Genomic DNA, 21646 nt, shown 5'->3' with positions numbered 1-21646 from the left:
TCAGCAGGACAGCAAACCTGGGTGTATAAGACTAACAGCTAACACATAGACAATTCGGAAAAATTTGAAGAACTACATTTATCATCCACCTGTTTCTGTCATATTTGTTTTATGGGGCAGCAAAAGCCCAAAGATGACTCAAACACAGAAGTGCAGCCAGCCCGGGTACGTACCACAGAGGGAAGGGGATCGCCAGTGAATTGCTGCTCCTTGCTGGCAGCACTTGTGCGCATAAGCTGCAATGCTGGTGCACAAGCACTCACAGTCCCCACCAAGGTTGCAGTTGCATGTATCTGTGTGACAATTTTTGACAAAAGAAGTCACATCAATCTGGGGAAAAAAATGAAAAAGAAAAAGAAAAAAAATAGAGGCTGGTAACATCATTGCATGAGCTGTACAAATTCTTGTTGCACCATTTTCAGCAAGAGTGGTACCTCTGGATTGACTGAAAGAATTTAACAGAAAAATAAAGTATTTTCTAAGGTTTGGGTACATTACTATACAAATAATACACTTCAAATAATCCACTTGTGTCTGCATTAGAGGCCAAGAGAAAATTTCAGTCAGTGACTATTAAAAAGTCTGTCTGTCGACACTCTGGCTGTTCATCGAGTTTGGAGAGTAGACTGAGGCTGACAGTTCTGTTTTTATAAGGCAAATACTGCCATCTGTAGTCGTCCTTTTAGTTCTGCATGAGCAACAACAAAGAGCTGCAGCTCTAATTATCAAGTAAGTAAAGTCATAAGTTGCAAAGGCGGTTTTGGTAAGAGAAAGAAAGATTGAGCACGCTGATAACATTTTGCAGAAGAATACTGCACCACTTATCAAAATTTTCATGTACTTTACCCACAAATCTTAATAGATCAGAATCACAGCACTATATCTCTTTATGAATTCTATTTCTGCATCTTTTGGTAGCACAAATCAGAATTCCGCATCCTTACTCTAAAATCCTATTACGTTATTTTGTTGTTTTACATGATAACACTGTTTCTTGGGGTTTAATCATCTTCTTTGTAATGTTGAGCAAGATTTCCAAAACAGTGGTCTTACTCAACACATTGAATGTTTAAAGCAATGCTTTTTTTTTCAGTTTAGGCTCTGGTCTAGCTCAGTTGTACAGCAGTCAAATGGCACACGTCACATCACAGAAATACCACCACAGTAACAAAGCAGCACTTATCTAACAGAGACAGCTTCTCAGCTGCCAGTTCCTAGAAGCTGGCAGGGATGCAAAGGCTGGTTTTCTGCCTTCAGTGCAGAGAAATACCCTTTTGCTTTCCTTCTTTTTCTTCTTTTGAAAACCACTGAGATTGGGACACCTGCATTATCTTCATTGGAAATAGCTGTGGTTTCTTCACAGGAACCACCAAAGAGCAGATCAGCTCCAAAGCACTCAACCTGTCTCTCGTGTCTGCAGGGCAGCATCTCCCCATGGGTCAAGCAACAACCTGCTGCTGTAACAAAGTCGGAGCCTCAGGTTAAAGCTCCCACTGAGTTCAGGAGGAAAGCGTTTTTTCTGTGAATTTTAAGCCTCCACTGAGTTCAGTGCTCAGCTGGGCAACTGCAGTCTGTCAGTCACTGCCAGCCAGAGATGCAAGATTTTTCTGCCTGAAAACAGGGTTTTCCAGTCCCAGATGGACTCTGAGGCCACCTGTCCCATGGGCAGGAGCTTGTCTCCGTGCACAGCAAGATCCTCCATCACTAGCACAACGGAGGTGACTGTAAGAGCCCTGCTCCAAGCATGTCCTCAAACCCACATCTAAATTTTCTGGTCCTTCTGTGCCACAGCACCAGTCTTTACTTAGACTTTTACTTTTTTTGGCACCCAGTTCCCCACCCACACAGCCAGCCTTTAGCTGCAGGTATCCTTGACAGAAGCTCACATTACATTTGTAATAGCTATATTTTCACACACTAATGAATTAGCTGTAAAAACACCTGAAAGATATTTACTTTATAGGCTGTACCATACAAGATGGATACATGCATGTGAAAATACTTGACTACTAATTAAATTACATTTTTTACACCTGGCATGCATTTTTTAACATAATTATGATAAATTTTTGGCAAAATGTTTGCAAATTTTAATCACAACACGGATAAGATATTGAAAATGAATGTTCAAGAGAAAACATCTTTCTTTATGAGTTATAAGACAGCTCCTTAAAAACTGTCTAAATTTCCATTTTTATTTATTACTTTCCACTTTGAAAATACACTCATCACTATGTTCTCAGGCACACGCTCAAAAAATTCTTTACATAGTAACTAAAGTCAACATTAATAAATCTCTTGGGTTAAGCTACTGCAGCAACCTCAGGCAAATTCCTAACCATGTTGATATCAAACTTCAGTCCTGAAAGGCAGGAGGTTCAGCTGGAACATCTAATGATCTCATTTAGTATTAATAGTTATAAAGAAAACAAGAGACAGAGATTGAATGTCATAGTAGTTCTTGCTTGCACAGGTGTAAATAAGCAATTTTGATAACTAAATACTTTTGGAAGGTTAAAATCAGAAACAGGGGAAATGTGTAGAACATGTCTTGCATTGAGTAAAATGGAATAAAAGATTCCTGCGTGAGCTGTTGTTGTTCCTATCTTGTCAGATCGAACTTGAGAACATTCGTGTAACTCAAGTCCCAGTCTCGGCCAGGTATTGCAAAAACAAGAACACCAAACTTCAGAGTTTTTATAAAAAGAAGATGATAAGCTGTCAGACAATTAGAAATACCGATGGCTCTGAAGGTGAAACCTTGCTTTCACATTTCTTTCTATCCTGAGCAGGGGAGTCAACAAAATAAAACCATCTGAGATAAGCTGGAGGCACATTACACAAATGGTTATTTTAGAATCCTGTAGTATATACAAGAACATAAAAAAAAAATTTACCTGTATAAATAAAAACTATGAATACAACTTAAAGAGAACCTTGATTATCCAGTCTACTAACTCATGGCTCCCAGTTATCACTATTATGTTTAGGCTCCAGTTTCGAAGGGAGTAAGTAGCTCTGCACAAAAATAGCCCACCCACACAGACATACTTGCAGGCCTCTACTCAGTATCCTCCATGGCACTCAGTCTGAGGGGAATGGCAAGAAAAACTAATTACTGGAATTCTAATGTTTGCCTACATGGGAGCACATCTTGGATATATAATAAACTTACCACATTGCGACAAGGTGCAAAAACATCACTGTATAAAACTGAACATTCCTTTTTGGCATAAGGGAACTTGCTCTGATGTACCTCACATGGTCTTAGTGTTTCATTTGGGCTCTTGCACTTAAAAACAAGCAAAAACACCACAAACATTTTATACAAAGGTATGTTTACCATGAACTCATGTAGACTATAGTATCATACAGTTCAATATCTGCATGCTCAGAAAACAGAAACAAAGTTTAAATGCTATCTTCTTCAACTTCCCCTTTCCCTGATTTATCATTATAACTGAAAACGTTTGAACAAAAAGGAATCTCTGTTTTGTTCTGAAGTACTAAGTTGTTCCTGCTCTCTGCTCAGCATATAAAGACAAAATGTTTTCTTTGTGACACATTATAATCATTACCAGAGCAACCAACTGTAACATCACAAACAAATACACGGTCCAAAACCATCCGTGGTGGTTTTGCACTGCCTTTAAATGGAGTCACACTACAGATGACTTTAGCCCTGTAAGTTCAAATAAAGAAGCAGCAGTAGGAAGAGAGCAACCCATAAAAAAAAAGACAGAGTCAAAGATTGTTGTGATAACTCAGAAACAGCTGAGATACAACTACTTCTCTTAAAGTCCCTCTTCAAGAAGAAAAACAAACACACAGAAAAACATGACAGAGGACACCAAGCGCAGGAAACATGGGTTCATCCAAAACTCTCTTGGTGCAGCAGTGAAGCCCAGGAGGGGGTAATGATGCATCCGTAGGCAGCACTGGGGTGTCCCAGCACAGCCTGAGCTGCAGTAGCGTTGCCCACCTGCGCTGCCCTCCTCTGTGGATGCTCAGACGCGGCCGTGGGGGACCAAGCGGCAACTCCCGGGAGGGAGAAACCCTGGAAGCATCCCACGCTTCACGGAGCCAATGCAAGCATATTTCCCAGTAGCAGAGCTGGGTTCTAGGACCTCAGATATCTAATACTCCTCTACACTATTTAGATTTTGCAGGAAGGATGACCAGAGTACATCCCTACAAAAGCTAAATGTTCTTTCTGAAAATATCCTAAATGCCTACGGCAGAGACAGATGAAGTGTCAAGTCTGGCTGAGTGCAGGCTGCCTGCGAGGCCAACATTGAACTCAGATCCTGAGTGTTCTATTAATCACTGAGATGGAAAGATTACATGAGATTTTACTAAAATATATGTATATATGGCAACAAGAAGGCAAGATCAATTTTGGACTGAATAAGCAAAGGTTATAGCATCCTAGATGTTAATAAGCTGGGCGAGCACTTCACTTTTTTCTAAAGCAGCCACTGAATTGATAAGTGGGAAAAGAAGAATTCATACATTTTATACAAAGTATTTAGACATTTCTTTATTTATCATCTTCTAGATGAGCAGTATAACCACCAACACTACACATTTGCCTTGATTGTTCACACAATTTAAGCAAATTATATAGAGTAAAACAGATCCAAAGGGAGATATTGAGGGAGAGAAGCCTCAAAATCTTTACTCCAAAGGAGAACAAGTATCATATTCTTTCATGAGGTGAGAAATTTTTGTTCAATTTCCTGCTGTGAGTCAAGGAGAGAATAAGTTAAAAATTGATTTTTACAGACATCCTATGGCGGGAGTGCTTTACAAATACTGATTTTTCAGGAGCTTCACAATGCTATAAAACCTTACATTTTCTCAGTACAAATTAATATCTATTCTCTTGTGTTATAAAACGTAGTTGCAGTCATCCACTCTCTACAGCCTCTTCCCTTCTCAGAAACCAAGTTTCCATACTGTGTTAGAAACACAGAATGATCAAAGGTTGTTCTGAGTTTTTTCTGTCTCACTCCTTCACCACCCCTGCTTTGTCAGTTTGTTCTTTGTTTACAGATTGCAACTAAAAAAAATCACCTTTTTATTTTTTCAGTGTTCAGGGGAAAAAAAATATTCCAGACATTTTTTTCCCAGCATTCCATTTACTTTCAATATTCTGATGCCTCCAACACCACAGAAACCACAATTTTCAAAATCAGGCTGAAACCAAAATATCAGAATTAATGTATCTAACTTTTTAGAAAACTGAAATCCAAATAGCTATGATCATTATCTTATATAGGGAAAATATATTATTTTCTAAAGAGATTGTTTGTTTTTATTTAAATTTAGTATATGTTTGCTATAAAACATTATGAATGCATTTAACATCTACAGATATAAAAATTAAAATGTCCTCTTATCCACTGACCATGAGTTTAGAGAATCCTTGTACATCATGAACTTACACTGTGTTCATGTATAAATTAAAATTATCTTCCTTTTGTTTCTAAATTTTACTGGACTTACCTGTCCTAATACCCAGCTGTCTCCAAACACCTGTGCATTTCTCACCTCCATATTGTTTGATGTAGTCAGATCATTTGAAGTATATTTGTCAAAATTCCCACACAAACCTGCCAGTTTACCCTAAAAGGGAAGCAGCATTATTTTTTAATGTATACTGACAATGATCAGTACAAATTATATTCATGGAATAAAAGAGTCTTAAACTGAAAAAAAGTTAATTCAGCTCTGACATATACTTTGAAAATATCTGGCACTCTGCTATGCTTATTGAAAATAATAAAATCTGTGTTTTCCTTTTTTCTTCCTGTTTTCCAGAATCTGTTCTTACTTTCTGCCTGTGAAAAGGGAATCTGGTCATATTTTTTCTAAAATCTTAGTAGTGCATCCAGTCCAAAAGTCAAAAGTTCAGGTGAATTACCTCATGATTGTGAAGCCTGACTAGCTGTTGTCATGAAAACTTGCTGCCTCTAATTTTAGCTCACAATCATAGAATCATAGAATGGCCTAGGCTGGAAGGGACCTTAGAGATCATTTAATCCAACCTTCCTGCCACCAGGGACGCCACCTCTCGACTAGATCTGGCAACACATGGGGACCAAACGGGAATCGAACCCGCAACCTTAGTGTTGTTAGGGCTATGCTCAACTGACTGAGCTAACCGGTCCAGATGCTCTCCTGTATCTTGTCTTCTTAATGTAAAGCAAAGACGCAACTCCATCTGTTCATCTCAGGTATAGTTCTCAGGGTGCAGTTCCATGATCTGCATATCTCAAGGTGCAGTTCCATGACCAACTTAATCCAGTCTGTGCTACAAACCTGCTGTCTTCCATTTCACTACATATAGAAGCTTCTTTTCCGTTGGCTTCGACAATTATGAGAACATGCAGTGAACTCGGTAACTCAGAACTAACCCTCTCTTTCCACCCCCAAAGTAACTTTGAGTCAGAGCTGAATCACTGAGTATCTGCAAGGTTGCAATGCTTGGAGGAATGGACTAAACATGCGTATAGGAATCACCCCTTCTCTTCAGGAGTTCAGCCACTAAATCACATTCTGTCTCTTTTCACCTGGTAAATACTAGTAGCTGAAGACCATGACAAACAGCTGTGTCACTGGGAAAGTTAGTCATGAAGAAAACACAATCACAGTTATTCAATAAGACATCACATTAGCAACCTAAAGCTACACAAAATCTCAGGTTGTTATTTTGGCTCACCTTCCATCGAGGTCCAACTTTAACATGCATCATTGTCTTCTTATCCCATAGAATTGTAATGTCCTGGTCTGGAAAATGTATCACAGTATAATATCCAGCCTTCCAAAGCTGATAGTTAGATTTCTTTTCCTGTCCCCTTAAGGTCTTCTGAGAAAAATGAATATTTATTAAGATCTAATAAAATAATTCTACCAACCAAGGTAAGCAGCCAATTAATTACAAAGTGTATACTGAAGAATACTTTTTCTTTAGCATATAGTTAGATCAATAATATTACTAGAAATACTGTTTAATACTTTGATATTTTGTCTTTTCAGTCTTTCAGGTTTGTTTGGATTTTGTAGTTTGATATCTCTTTCAAAACCAAGTGGAAAGAAGCAAATGCCAATATGCTTCAACTGCTTGAGGCTTTTGAGCAAGCTTACTTAGAGGACAAAGAGAACTTGAAAGAAAAACAATGAAAAAATAAGATTCTTTCCAGGGCCTGCTGCTTTACCTAGGCCTAGGCACTTGTACTACATTAACTCACACTGAGAGACATTTTCCAAAATCGTGCTCCTTTAGAGCTGTAACTTCATAATGCTTGTCTTAAAGGGAAAACCAAAAAGGAAAGAAAATAACTAACCTGCTTCTCAGTAGGCTCATTAAAATAAATCTCAGTGTCTCCAACAGTGATGAAAACATTCTTTGAGCAAACAATATCATTGTCAAAGCATTTTTTGTTCTGAGCAATTATAGATATATTTGAATTATCTGTGCTCTGCAATATGTAGAAGAAATCATTTTAGTTATAGTTGCAATTGCATTTCACTCCTGCAGATTCATTCCGGGCTTACCATCACAAAAAGACGGATAACGTGGTATTTACACATCTCCAAAATTAAATTTAAGAAAGCTATCAAACAAGGAAATGTATTTTTAGATTCAAAGCTGAACCCACAACCAGCTCAGACTTAAACACAAAGAGCCGTTACATTCATCTGTGAGTCCTCTTTCTGATGACTTCACAAACTCAGAGGATCCGCCTAATCCTAAAATAAGAGTCTAGTTTAGGCTTTTAAAATGTGCTCATACGCGGAATCCAGTATTTACTGCACGGTATGGTTGTCAAAATCGAGACATGCTGTAAAAAGAGCGTTATTTTTAAACCAAGGTACATAAGGTCAAGTTGTTTTCGTATTTTTAAATGTATTTTTGAAACCAAGAAACCTACCATCTGTTGGTAGTAGATGGAACAATTTCCAAAAAAAAAATCAAAATTCACAAGACCATGAGCCTTACTCTAGGCTATTGAAGGGGGCAAAGGTTTCTGCTGATATTTTTGTTGTTTTTTTTCTTTAACATTCAGAAGATTTGTCTATGCTGTTGTCTTTTGATTTGCTGATGTTTTAGTACTCAAAAGTTAAATTTACTGCCTTCCCAATCCTGCATCTGTTGTCTTTCCAGCCCATAAATTAATTTTGCATTATAGGAACATAAAATTTCTATGGCAGCTTGGCTCAACATGTCTCTTTATTCACCTACAGCTTCTGCTGCTGTTCTGTACCACGGGAAAGATACACGCACCTTGTAATTCCTCATGCTAGGACTAGTACTGAAACAAAGGAGAGCAGCAGTATTTTCAGAGTTGTTAACACTACCAAAATTGAAAATAAAATTGAGTTGCTCTTATTATTCTAATTTGCCTTTCAACCCATTTCTGTACCAATCATTGCAAGTCAAGAAGAAGCCATAACTATAGAAAAGACTTGAGAGACTTAACTTCATAACATTTGTATAAGCCAATAATAGTGTTTCTGAATCCAGTTCAGATTTTGATCAAATTCAGTGCTACAGTCATTACAACCCTGAGAGAAATATGAAATAAAAATCTCGGAGATAGCAAGCCATATAGCACACCCACTGAGCCATCCAGTCTTATATGAGACATTTGAATAGTGCTGGAAGCAAAACAATGTTTAAACTTCTCCCACCTTCCTTTAAACACTCTCTGAGACTATGATTAACTGAAACCAATAGCAGGCGCTACTGAGCAGAGTGGGTAAGATGAGAATGGTGGTTTTCACCAGTTCCCCAGTTCTGGGAACTCCTCTTGGCTCCCAGCAACGGCCTTGGAGAGTTCCCCTTGGCTTTGATGGGAGGGATGGGTTTGTGCCCTCTTCACAGAGCTTTGCTCCTGCCCTCGGTCAGTCTACCCCGAAAGGTTCTGAGTATATACTCCTAACTACTCTTTGCCTGTCTCACATTTGTACACTTATTTGTTCTCTGCTCATCAGAATTCAAGAATAAAACACCATATCAGCAATTTCTCCTCACCAGTGGGAAGCATTGCATACAGAAAATATGGGTGCTACAGGAAACATCTTGTTTTCTTTTTTTCTTTAGTATAAGTCATAGTCATCAAATTGCTTAAAGAACACTTCTAATCTAAAAAAAAAAACCAACCTGGATAATGGGAAGCACAGGAAAATGGACATTAGGAAACATTTCTTTAACAAAAGAGTAAAGAGGCATTGGAACAGGCTGCCTAGGGATGTGGTGGATTCACCATCCCTGGAGGAGTTCTCAAAATGGGTAGATCATAGAATCATAGAATGGCCTAGGCTGGAAGGGACCTTAGAGATCATCTAGTCCAACCTCCCTGTTTTGGGCAGGGACGCCACCTCTCGACTAGACCTGGCAACACATGGGGACCGAGCGAGAATCGAACCTGCGACCACTGTGTTGATCCTTATTGCCAGCACCATGCTCAAACCACTGAGCTAACCGGCCCCCTGATGTGGCACTTTGGGACATGGTCATGGTAGTGTTGAGTTGACGGTTGGACTTGATGATCTTAGAGGTCTTTTCCAACCTTAATGATCCAACATTTTTTGTTGCCACGCAGAGGAGATTCTGCAGCTTTGCTGCCCTTAGTCTAGCATAGCTCACAAGCCAGAGGATGTTGCTACTTGGCACAGAAAACACTCTACAGCACAGATGAGTGGGTGCAATGAACATAAGGTTCGGCAGACTGCCTGCAAGCTTTATGTTACACCAGTGCCAGGGCTTGACACGTGTATGTATTAGCAATTATCTTGAAACACAACAGTTAAGGTGGGTAAAATTAGCCCCTAGCTGCCAGTGGTAAGGGCGTGTTGGAAATCAGCTCTTCATGGTTTAGCAGGGAAACTCAGTTTAAAAGCACTGAAAGCTTCAGGATAACACAAAGTTCATCTGTTCCATTCTGTTGTGAAGTTGATTTAGGTTGCACTCAGAATAAAATTGATCACTACCTTTTCGGGAAGTACACTCCGTTTTAATTAAACCAGGCTTCCTGCTGGAGTCGGTCCAGTAATTACTCCCCTCCAAGTCAGTCAACAGCCCAGAGCATTTTTTTACATTTATTGAAAGTCATGTGGTAAATTAAAAAGGAGACAAACTCATTAGTTTGGTAGATAGGATGCAAGCTGATACATTCTGTGCTGGCCAAATGAAAAGTGAGAGAGGAAGCTACCTCCCTGCCATGAGTCCGTTCGGAAGACGACTTTGCTTGCAGTCTATGGGTCTGTTTGGTGCCCAGGACATTGTGGGCTGTTTTCATTGCAGAGTTCATTCCTCTTTGGTTAGCTTAGCCTCAGCTAAAGGGGAAACCCTGAGTTAATAGGGAAGCAATGTTTTCACCGTAAGAAAAGAGACAGAAGGCTTCATTTTAAATAAGGCTGGTTAATTCAGGCTAATTACCCCACAGTAAAAATACACCTTTTTTGGCAATGAAGACAAGTTCTTGGAGCAGCAGTGGGTAGCTATATTAGCTATGCTAACTGAAGCTGCTGCCTGTGCCTTCTGACAGACCAGGCCAATCCCTTCAGCATCAACATACTAGAGCCAGAAGCTTTTGTGTATGGTTGGGATTTGAGCCAAGAGCAAAAGTTGAGTTATATTTCAAGTTAACTCTGCAGTAGTGAGAAGCCTGGAGACAGAGAGTATATTGCTGACCAAAGCCAGAACAGCGAGTCCTGGAGATATGTGAAGTACTTCCTTACTTTTAGGACTGCATGTTGGTGTTAAATTACTAGAAATAATGAAGGATGGAGATGCAGAGAGACAGTGGTGGCAGTTCCACAGATCTATGGGTAAACCAGAGATTTAAGAAAAAGGATTTGCACTAAATCTTGAGTCTTCTGTGCTTTCTCTCTTTCCAATTAAGTCTTATATCTAAACCCAAAAATAAAAGACACCATTATATCTCTTGTGGCTCAAAGCTTTCATGATAAGATTTGCTTTACATACATACTCTTGCCATTCTCTCAATACACCTCAATAAAAAATTGAGTCCTTTGCCAGCTATACAGTACCAGACAAACTCCAAGTCATATGACACTTTCTATCATGGTTTTCAAATTATTCTGTAACTGCTACATGTGCAGCCCCTTCTTTCAGCAAGGAAGGAATAGAGTGCAATTGAAACTTAGCACCTAGCTATTGCTAAGACAAAAGAAAGAACAGGGACTATTTAGATAAAGTGAGGATCAACTTTTAATGTTTGTATAAGTCAGTGAAGTCTTGGGCAAATCTCAACAGTTTTTAGGGACTGTGACAGTATAGGTGATAATGATTGAGTTCCATCTCTCTAATCTGCCCTGGATCAACACAGGTATGAAAACAAGCTTTTGTCACTACCACTTGAAGAAATGTCTGAGACAAGGAGCAGGTCTAATGAATAACAAGGTGGGGAGTTTTGTTGGTTTTCCTTTTTTTTTTTTTTTTTTTCTCCTGCACAGTCTCTTTTCAAGGCCAAGTCACTCTTTACCTTTTTAGGTAAAATGCACCCAGCAGGGGATGTACTACAGTTCATCATGTGAAACCTACTTACGCTGACAGAAACTAGAAATAAAATGGTTTTCCCACTGCAAGAGTATCTTCCCACGTAAATTACCATATCCAGTCTGTTCCAACTTAATATCAGTTTCTTTGTGATAACATGGAGTTGCCAAGCAACAGGGAAGACAGAGTCATAGCTCTGGGCAGTCAGTCAAAAGCTCATTGTCAGTCTTGCTTCTCAGGACATTCTTTTTCTAGACTTCGCTGTGCTTTTTTTCCATATTTCTTCCTAGCCGAAAAAGCAAAGCACTGCTTTCCTTTTTTTTTTTTTTTTTTTTTAATAGTGCTTGGGAATGCTAGGTTTATTTTTGTTAGAAACTTTCTATTTCAATATCCTGTTAGAAATTTTCTATCACTATCAACCAACAACATCATGCTGCAGTGTGCTTACATAGTCAAAATGCATCCTGGGAGAAGGCAATTTAAAAGTGGCTGTATTTATCTTCTTTGAAAGTTTCATTAAAATCTCTCTAACTGTTCAGTGTAAAGACTCATTTGTTTCCATTCTTACTACCCTGATTTCCCCCTTTTTTGTGTTTTGTTTTCTTCCTTACAACGCAGACTAGGCTGGCCATAAAAGCATCTAGGGACAAAGTGGGAACTGGATTGAGATAGATTAGTCCTATTTTCCTTTTGGTTTAATGATTCTTTAGAGGGTTTCATATATAGCCACACACACAAGCAAATGCAAAAAAAGCTCTAAAAATACTGGAAAAAATAATATGCAGTAGTTTAAAAAGTAGAATTTTCTTTCTCCTCATATATTTTCAGAGAGATACCATTAGCTCTGTTAGCTAATGGTGTCAGCTAATTATATCCTCTTTGGTCATTGTTTATTCAGCTCAGAGTTTCTTCTGAAGGAACTTAACAAATAGTTAATTCTAGTAAGCTTGATCCTAGAAGTAAAGCATCTTAACCCAGATTTAGTGAGCATTTATGCATAAGTAAATTTAAGTGATTTTAGATAGCAGATAAATGCTTTGGCACCTGACATGATCTTGCTCTGTTAGTTTCTTTTACCATTTTACAGGAGGGGTTGATTTTCAGGTAACCAGTGAAAACTTATTAATTATGCAAAACTCATTCACAATTTACCCCAAGAAACATCTCATATTACAAGACTTTTTTCGTTTAGCTGGTGTGGTAAATTCTTCTGTAGCATTTCAAAAATATATATACATATTCTGAGTATCTTTATTTAATCCCTGCTTTTGCATCCTCTACAAATTTGTATTGTTAAATGCTTTTCCCCATAGCTATTCAAATATTGGAGTAATATTGCTTGGAGTCAGCAGATGGCACTGATACATGCTATCTCAATTTGTGATGAAATCCACATGAAAGTTGGGAAACAACACAAGAAAATTAGTAGGTGATCCTCTTACAGAAGAGAGAATAGCAGTAGTACTTTATGCACACACAGAGGCACGTAAATTCTCTTTTCCTCAGCATTTTCTACAAAGCTGGAGACTTTTACATAAAACATGGCAAAGAAACTTCCAATATACCTGTAAGATATAACACATTCCTAGCACTGTAGCAAAGTTGAATAGAAACGGAGGAGAGCGATATGACTGAGTAGATTCACTGATGTAAATTCAAAAGGAGAAAGATTACTCCATCTACTCAATTTCCGTATGTCTGCTAGTTCATCCACAATAACTCTTCCTGTTTCTTTAAAAGCAGCTTCCTAGCAGGATACACCTCAGGCAGAATAAACTCCCAATAGCTCTTGAGAAAGATGCATTACAAGTGTCTGTGTGCGTGTATACAAGCAATAGGAAAAACTAAACATTACATTATAGTCTCTTTATTATACATAGGTTTTCTGTAGCATATTTTATGGCAAAATTGAGTTGTCCTGGCTTCTGAGGTTTTGTCAACAACATTTTTAAAATAAAAGTATTTTTTAATCGACTGCTAATAATGAAAACTATATGACTGGGAATATTTTAATTAACACAATTCAAAACCTCGTTCTAAGTCACCATTTCTTAATTTTGAAAAACTTGAATAATGAGATAGAGATCACTGAAAACGTTTTGGTTTTCTTTTTTGTATTTTAAGAGAACTATATTAAAAGGATTGAGAAACGATCATTTAAAGCAGATTTTCGTTTGTTTCATTTACTTAGCTTTGCCTGCTTGTGTATCAGATTTGGCTTTTGCACAGGTCACATTACTGCAATCCCTTTCTAATTAAAATGAGATATTCTGAAGATTAAGGATTTGGGAACATTCGAATATTTCTTTCCAAGTGATACATTCTGCAACATGAGCTATTCTGAAATAAAAATTTGCAGCAGAGTTGGTAGTGTTAGTTTTAAATATCTGAACAGGTATTTATGTGAGACCTATTAGTATTGTTTTATTAATAAGTGCATGAGAAATGTCAATATTTTATTATTGTTGGCTGTCATGATAGAGCACAACATAACAGGGGAAAAAAGACAAGGTATAGTGATAAATTGCCTTTTCTGTCACCGAAAGATGGCAGGAGCTAGAAAGATGGAAGTTACACAAAGCTGTTATTTTAAAAAATATAACAAATGTTAAGTGTGTTCATTTACACCACTGAAGTTCAGTTTCTATGCATTCAGAAATGAAAATACTCATATCCTGGCCTAAATCAGAGTAAATTCACAGTTCTCATAACGCACCAACAACACCCCGAGTCAGAAGCCCTAAACTGCTAAGCAGCATCTACAGGCAACTAGCCTGAGTATCCTCCTGCTACAAGCAGAGCAAAAAAACTTTCTTTTACTGCTGCCAGCACACCGTACAGCATCCTCAAACGGCAGCACATGATGCTGGGTTTTGCTCATCTTTTACTGCCATATCAGTAGAAGATGAACATCCGTAGTCCATGCAGCCGCACCCGCCAGAGGCAATCTGGCTCAGGCATTCTTACAGTGAATTGCCCTCTCAGGCAGCCATCATATTATAACATTTTAGAGTCAGTATAGCCAAAGGGCTGTTGGATGCTGAATGTTAGCCCAAGAGAAAAAAATCAGGGTGAAAAGGTCACTTTCTTCGAGTTGTGTGGTCGCTAAACAGCAAGGCCCTCAGAAAGAGAATCCAACTTCTGAGTCGCACCATACACACACCGTCTCCAAATTGCCATTCTCATGGCAAGAAACCTTTCCCCAACCCTCTTCTGGAAGCCTTTCATACTAATCTCCACAGATTGAATGAAATCCCTCCTTTGTTGGAGAACGAAAGTGATTCATTCACTGCATAATTTAATGGTCTGGAGAATCAGGTGGTGGAGACGGAAAGGTATGTAGAGGTAACTGAGTCTGAAATCATTGATCTGAAGAAAACGGAACCAGAGTATAAATCCATTGCCAACTGTAATTGAATCTTTTGCTCACAGAAGGGGTAGAACAAATGGAAACCCAGACAACGTTATCTGAGTACTGGGCTGCCCAGATGAAGACAGAGACGGAAAAGGATGTCTCACATGCGAGTAGTTCACTACTGACCTTTATGGGACTTCCAGAGACACAGAAAAAAAGACAACATCCACAAAGATTTCCCTGAAATCATGGGACTGCTGAAAAGCAATCTGTTGGTATTCTTTACAACTATAGCAGGACAAACTATTCACAGTAAAGAATATTCTCATTGAAATGTAGTCTCTCTTTTTTTGGACACAAATTTGCATGCAGATTGTCAAGAAACATCATTACTTCTACACAGTTGCTGTTGCTATAAATTATTTGACAAGTTTTAGGTGGACATATTTTGGCACATCACTTACACATGAGACTATGTGCTGGAATGAGGCTTTGACCATTAGATATTTTAACTAAAAAATTAAAGGCATTCTGACTGGAATCTCACAGTTTTGTTCTCTGAATAGATGCAAATTACTTTTAGAGTCAGATTTCTGATGTAAAATACGTGTAATTTCAAATTCAACATTATTTACTTTCCCATTAAGATCTTCAGAATCTATTAAAAGAAAATGTTTATCTTAACTATGAACAGTCAGTCTAACAATGTTGCAAACCATGAACCTGCAGCTTCAGTCCTCTGTAGAGTGGCTAACAGCAAGCAGGCTGCGAGAGAGACCATGGAAAATAGTATTTCATTTTATAGGTTTGCCAGCTTCATGGATCTACATGGGCTATCTGGCACAAATGATGTTGGAAAAGTTGCACAAAAAAAATTGCAGATATTTAATAAGGGGAAATAGGATAGAGGTTACTTCTCCCTCCTCAGGTGTGGCAAATGAGTAATTAAAGAATTGTTGCTCTGTGTGTCATTGTTCCAGTCTATGCCCAGTCATCATTTAAGAAATTTACCAATCAAGATAAATGTATCAGCAAGTAATGGGTAAAAGACAATCAGTGCATCAACCAACTTCTGTATTAAGCATTTCAATAAAAGCATCACGTTAGAAAAGAAGCATCAGTAACAGAAAGGAGCTCCCTTGGTGTATTCCACAGGGCAGACCAGGCATCTAACTCTGTGGACTGCTCAGCATTTGGGAAACTGTAGTACTGGTACTCCAGATCACACATACTTTGTTCAATGAACCCCTTTCTTAACCAGTGGGCTCTCATGTGGTGTCTCCTGACCCAGAACAGCTACATCTGCACTTCTGATTGGCCTAGCAGTTCATTATTTGATCAAACACCTGGTTGTTGCCTTCACAATCTTTCAACACACTAAAACTGGTGACAACTTTGAAAGAGCCTTCATGGTTGCATCAAGAAGATTAAAAAGATGACTTTAAAATGGAAAAAGGTGACTTTAAAATGGCCAACCCCCAATGTCAGATGAAAAGCAATGAAAATATTTTTATCGTTTATTTGAGAGTTTGGACTAATCCATAAATGTGACTACTTCAGGACAAGGGCTTAGTTCTGCTGACCTCCATCTTTCAGGATACAGGAATAAAACAGTCCTTCCTTTTCCTGACCTTGGGGCCTTACTGACAACCTACTAAAGTTAATGGAAAGACTTCAGGTTGGTTTGGGTTGCCTTTCTTTAAAGGCAGATAAGCATTACCAGAGAGGTCCCTCTCATTTGAGCATATACCAACGGAGAGACTATCCCTCTAAACTCTTCCTTAGAGACTCTCCCAAATTAGAGAAAATGTAATTATGCTTCTTAGAAGAGAACAAGTCTGAGAGGCTCCAAGGACACTGATGTTACAAGCCTTAATAAATGCACTGAACTGCAGGACTGAAAACCACCACAAAGGTAGAAAAAGGCCAACACGTGTGATAGCAAGCCAGCAATTTTACTGTAAAGGCAGAAGTCTATGAAACAGGCAAATGAAAGGAACAGACCACAAGTACAAATAACATGCAGTAAAAGTTTGCTAGAGAAATAACATCATTTTGTCTTAGAGCATCATCAAAGACAGAAGATAAGCAAGAAAATGGAAGCAAGCAAGCTATTTAAATCTTTTTAATTAAAAAAATGGTTGTCTTAAATTCACCAATATTCAGATTAGCTAAAATTGTTTACATGATCTACACTGATACATGAGTTGGTCTGCTAAGATTTTTATTTTTTTCCTTTGACATTACTGAGGGTTTAAAATGCTAGAAGCAAATATTGATATCTTTTCTGTGGATGTCATTTGCCCATACAGGGACTTTACCTCTCAGTGTGTAATGTAAATTCCAATTCATTGAAAAAAAAAGAAGTTATCATTTCATGGGACATTATTACTGCTTTAATTTTCTTAATTGTTCCATTAATTTTTGTGATCAATTTCTGACCGATAGATATATCTATTGATCTAGTTATAAAGGGCTTTTTTCATACATCTACTGTCACCTTAAACAAAAAGGCCTAACAGATGATACTGATGTTGAAAACAAAGTCTGAGGTTTCATAATCGGCTGAAAGTTAATACTTGATTTTTCTCTCATAAGACTACAAGAGCTGCTTATTAAAAACGTAGTAAAAGGTAAGGATGGCTTCTTTGGCATAGCATAACACAGTGACAAATTAAAGAGTTGTTCAAACATTTTGGGAAGCTAACAGCCAAATCAAACAGTGAGAGCTGGTAACGTGAATCGGAACCGTGCATTATCATGCCACCAGGGATATGGGATGAGATTATAATTCTTGGACTCAGTTCTACATCGGGGAAGAATTAGTATGCCAAAAACTTTCTTGTAGTTATCATTTCCCTTATTTCACAGCTACAGTGTATTTGTTTAAAGTATATAAGATAGCAGAGTATATAAATAGAGTATATAGCAGAGTATATAAAGTATATAAGAAAGCAGACTGCATCTCACGGGAAAAAGGTTAGTAAAATAGAAAGGACAATGTTGCTACAGTGTTGCTTTTACAGTATTACAACCACTTCAGCTGTTTCAATTTAAGGTGCTTGGTGAGCTTTTTACATGTTGTTCATAAAAATCAGTCTCTTAACAGCACTATGAACTTCCATTAGGTCAATAGATTATGTACTAGCAACTATCAAATCTATGAGATTCCATTGTATCTTACAGGTGGGGAACACGAAACACACTGCACATACAGAGGGGTTGGACTAGGTCATCTTCAAAGGTCCCTCCAGGCCCAAAGCATTCTATGATTCTGATTCAAGTTTAAAAAATATATATATATCTGTTTTTAGAACAGGTAGCATGGTTTAGGTAGCAATACTATGCTGGACAGCTGTGCCACTACATACACTTTCCCACTTTTCATTTGGCTTTTTTATCTGAATAACAGCTATAAGAGACAGAGCTGACTTTCAAACCTTCTGAAGAGAGTAGCTCAGGGGACATTCATCATTACTCTGATGCTATTATTTAAAAATGGCCATAATGTAGGGGAGGATGATTATGAAGAGGCAGTCATGGAAAAATTCTTCTCTAGAAACAGCAAAGAGTATTTCAAGAAAGAGCAGCCTCATTGTGCTATTATGTTTGTGCACAAGATGTAGTTTAACCATAACAGTGTGTGGTACAACTGCGTACATGTATGTGGTACAACTGGTGTAACTGTGTACATGCAAATAAAAGAATATGTGAAATCGGAGAGCAGATGACACATTGGATTATTAACCTCCGGCTGCCATGAGGAGGATGCCAATTACATTTTTCTCACACAAAATTCCATTCCTGCATAGTAGTAGCTAATTTAGTGCCTCTCTTCATAGTCACATAGTTACAGATATTTTTTCTGTTCACTGATTCATATATTTCATAGCTGAATTTCATCCTCTCTTTTATCATGCAGTGTTTTCTGCCATAAGATACTGTGAATGTTTGGTGGTCCATTTTTCTTTCAGCTGTCCTGACTGATTCTTTACCATTGTCATAGTCCACCTCGATACTAACACCACTTTTCAAAATTGTTTCCAATTATGCTGACTGCAGGTCTCAGCATGGATCCCTATGGCATGTCACCAGGATTTCTCCATTCAGAAAAACCCCAGCCATTTATTCCCATATTTTAACTTCTAGCTTAATTCAAAGAATCTTCACTATCATCCTATGAGAGACTAATCTCTAAAAAATATATGTTGAAATTTGTCTCCAAAAGGTTTTTAATCTAAAATACATACATATTAACCCAATCATCCTCATCTGTTTGTTTATTGTCTTCATGGAATAACTTAGAAGATTCATCATGTATGAACTTCTTTTACAAAAACTAGAGTTCAACTCTTCCCCAATTGTCATTTCTCTTTATTATAATTTCTATTAATTTCCTTCATATGTAAATCACATGTACTGGTCTGTTCCTGCTAAATTCATCCATGGACTCCTTTTAAAATTCTTACCATCTTCCATTCCTCTCATCTCAGGATTGTACATCACTTAGTTCATCAGTTCTGTGTTTTAATTTCCTTTCCCTTGGGTATCTGCCATATGACCCTAGCCTTCGTTTCTCTCTTTTTTTCCTAAAACTTCTCCAAACAGTTCACAGTCAAAAATGAGTCCACAGATACATCATCTGATCTAGACATAATTATGCAGTGCCTAGTTTGTAATAAACAGTCCTTCAATACAGATCATGAAAGTTTTCCACATACTAAAGAGGCAAGAAAAATGATGAGCAAATTAGGTCATGTATTATCACATCAGCTAAATTTGGGGGGGGAAAAAAGTGTGAAAAGCTGAAAAAAGTCTGAAAAGTCTGAAAAGCACATCTATGTATGCAGCATTTTTTGTCATTTTTGTCATCATGATCACCTGAAGAAAGGCCTGTTGGCAGTGTGTCATGTGTTGTAATTATGTGGCTGAAAACTTTATCCTTGGACTCAAAATGCTCCCCATGGTTTGTTACCAGACAGACACTTTCTTGTGCAATAGAGTGGCAGATGACATTTGATTCTAACAGCAAAACATTCCAGTATCATACTACAGCCTGAAAAAGCAGCAGAGATTCATCTTACACATCTCTCTGGCTGGGTGGCATAAGAATTAACAAATAGCAACCCACATTTCTACTTTATCATACAGGCAAGTAGATGACTTTACAGGTAAAGTAACACTTATTTTTTGTATCTTAAAGGAGAAAAGTTTGTGCAAAGATTCATGTACTCCTAAGAGTAAGAGCTCTTTTATGAGACAATATGATACATGCCAGGAGTTTGCTAGAAGGTATTCTTATTATCTTTACCAAACCTCTCTATTTTGTCTTTTTTTTAACAAAGAAAATAATCTGAAATCAATCTATTCTAATTCACAGCTGTGAATACTCTATAGAATAATCTACATGAAATAAACTATTTGCAGTAGATCTTATTGAGAAACCATGCTTTTTTTTTTAAGGTTAGGCGGTCAGAGTTGATAGAAAATTAATATTCTTCTAAACACATTACTATAACTCAGAAGAGAGACTCTTAGACTTAATAATAGCAACAACGATAATAAACAATGGTTTTGTTAGCAATAGAATATATTTCTAAATGTCAGTAATGGCATTTTTAAACAAAAAAGGCTAGCAATGTACTGTAAATGTGTGCTATGAGGAACATTAGCATCGAGCTGCCAGACAATGTCAACGAAGGATTTCATTGTTGAATTATGAAATCATTGTGTTTGATATTATTATACACATAGACTCCAGATCTGACACAGACCACATTCAAGAAGGATTCCAAGTAGTCTCAGAGGTTGTCATTAACCCTCTGCCAAGCAGAGTTTATAAATAATTATTAAATAAATTTTTAGATTACATCTCATTCTAGAACGGTTTCTATAGGGTTAGTCTTTGCTCATTGGGATGAAAACATGGTTAAAGTAAAACAGAAAATGTTATTCTCTCTTTTTTCTCCACACAACATAGATACATAAGGACACACCCACGTGCCATTTTCAATCAGCTGAGAACAAAATGTCATTTACAGATTCTTCCTTTCAGACATATGTGTTCTGTACCTGTTTCCTTAACGTTTGTTTCTATAGATCATCTACCAACATTCCAGATACTTGCCCTCTCACAGAAACTTTCACTTGGACACATGAAAACGTATGGACAATCCTCCTACCTTTAACAGGTAAGCTTGGCAGTCACTGACATAATCATACTCCAGTCCATCAAAGGTATAATAATGTCGATCTCCATAAATAGTGCATACAGCAGGACAGGGGTAACTAGTGCAGTTGAATATTCCTCTCCGACAAACACTGTAAGGAAAACTGACAATCAGTATCTTCTCATAAGATGGTCCTTTTATTTTCAAGAAAAAGCTTTCTTGGGCTCTGTATTTCAGGTCATACAGAAATTCATGAAAGGAAGAAAAGTCTCAGGCCTTTCAAAATAGAGCTGTTCAGTGGATTGCTTCTGAAGTTACTGGTGATGCCATGGCAGAAAAGTGTTGAGCATTTTGCTATCAGCACTTATGTACAATAAAAATGCATGAGAAATGAATGCAAAATCTTTACATTTTTATGGCTTATACAAATATTTCCATTACCACCTACAGTATAGATATGACACCATGCCACAACATGCTCATTCATAAAACATCAATATTACAATTTTCTCAAAAAATTTTTATAAAAATCTGCACATATTCAATGCAAAAGGCTTCCAGATGCTACTCGTAAGGTTTCAGGGTATTAGA

The 21646-nt window shown here is 37.6% G+C and overlaps 1 protein-coding gene across 1 annotated transcript in view; it reads right to left on the bottom strand.

The window, feature by feature from the left end:
* Positions 1–21646, bottom strand: part of OTOGL (otogelin-like) — a gene marked incomplete at both ends in the record, with an annotated part of 49301 nt that overhangs the window by 10822 nt on the left and 16833 nt on the right. The window contains 7 exons of the mRNA XM_009878196.1: positions 174–330; positions 3176–3292; positions 5509–5628; positions 6725–6853; positions 7181–7197; positions 7346–7484; positions 21068–21206. Coding sequence (XP_009876498.1) covers positions 174–330; positions 3176–3292; positions 5509–5628; positions 6725–6853; positions 7181–7197; positions 7346–7484; positions 21068–21206 — 818 coding nt within the window. The remainder of the gene's footprint in view (positions 1–173; positions 331–3175; positions 3293–5508; positions 5629–6724; positions 6854–7180; positions 7198–7345; positions 7485–21067; positions 21207–21646) is intronic.

This window comes from Apaloderma vittatum, unplaced genomic scaffold, assembly GCF_000703405.1.
Source record: "Apaloderma vittatum isolate BGI_N311 unplaced genomic scaffold, ASM70340v1 scaffold27071, whole genome shotgun sequence".
Taxonomy (NCBI): domain Eukaryota; kingdom Metazoa; phylum Chordata; class Aves; order Trogoniformes; family Trogonidae; genus Apaloderma; species Apaloderma vittatum.
The sequence above is the reverse complement of the archived record's forward strand: the minus strand, read 5'-3'. Positions and strand labels throughout refer to the sequence as shown.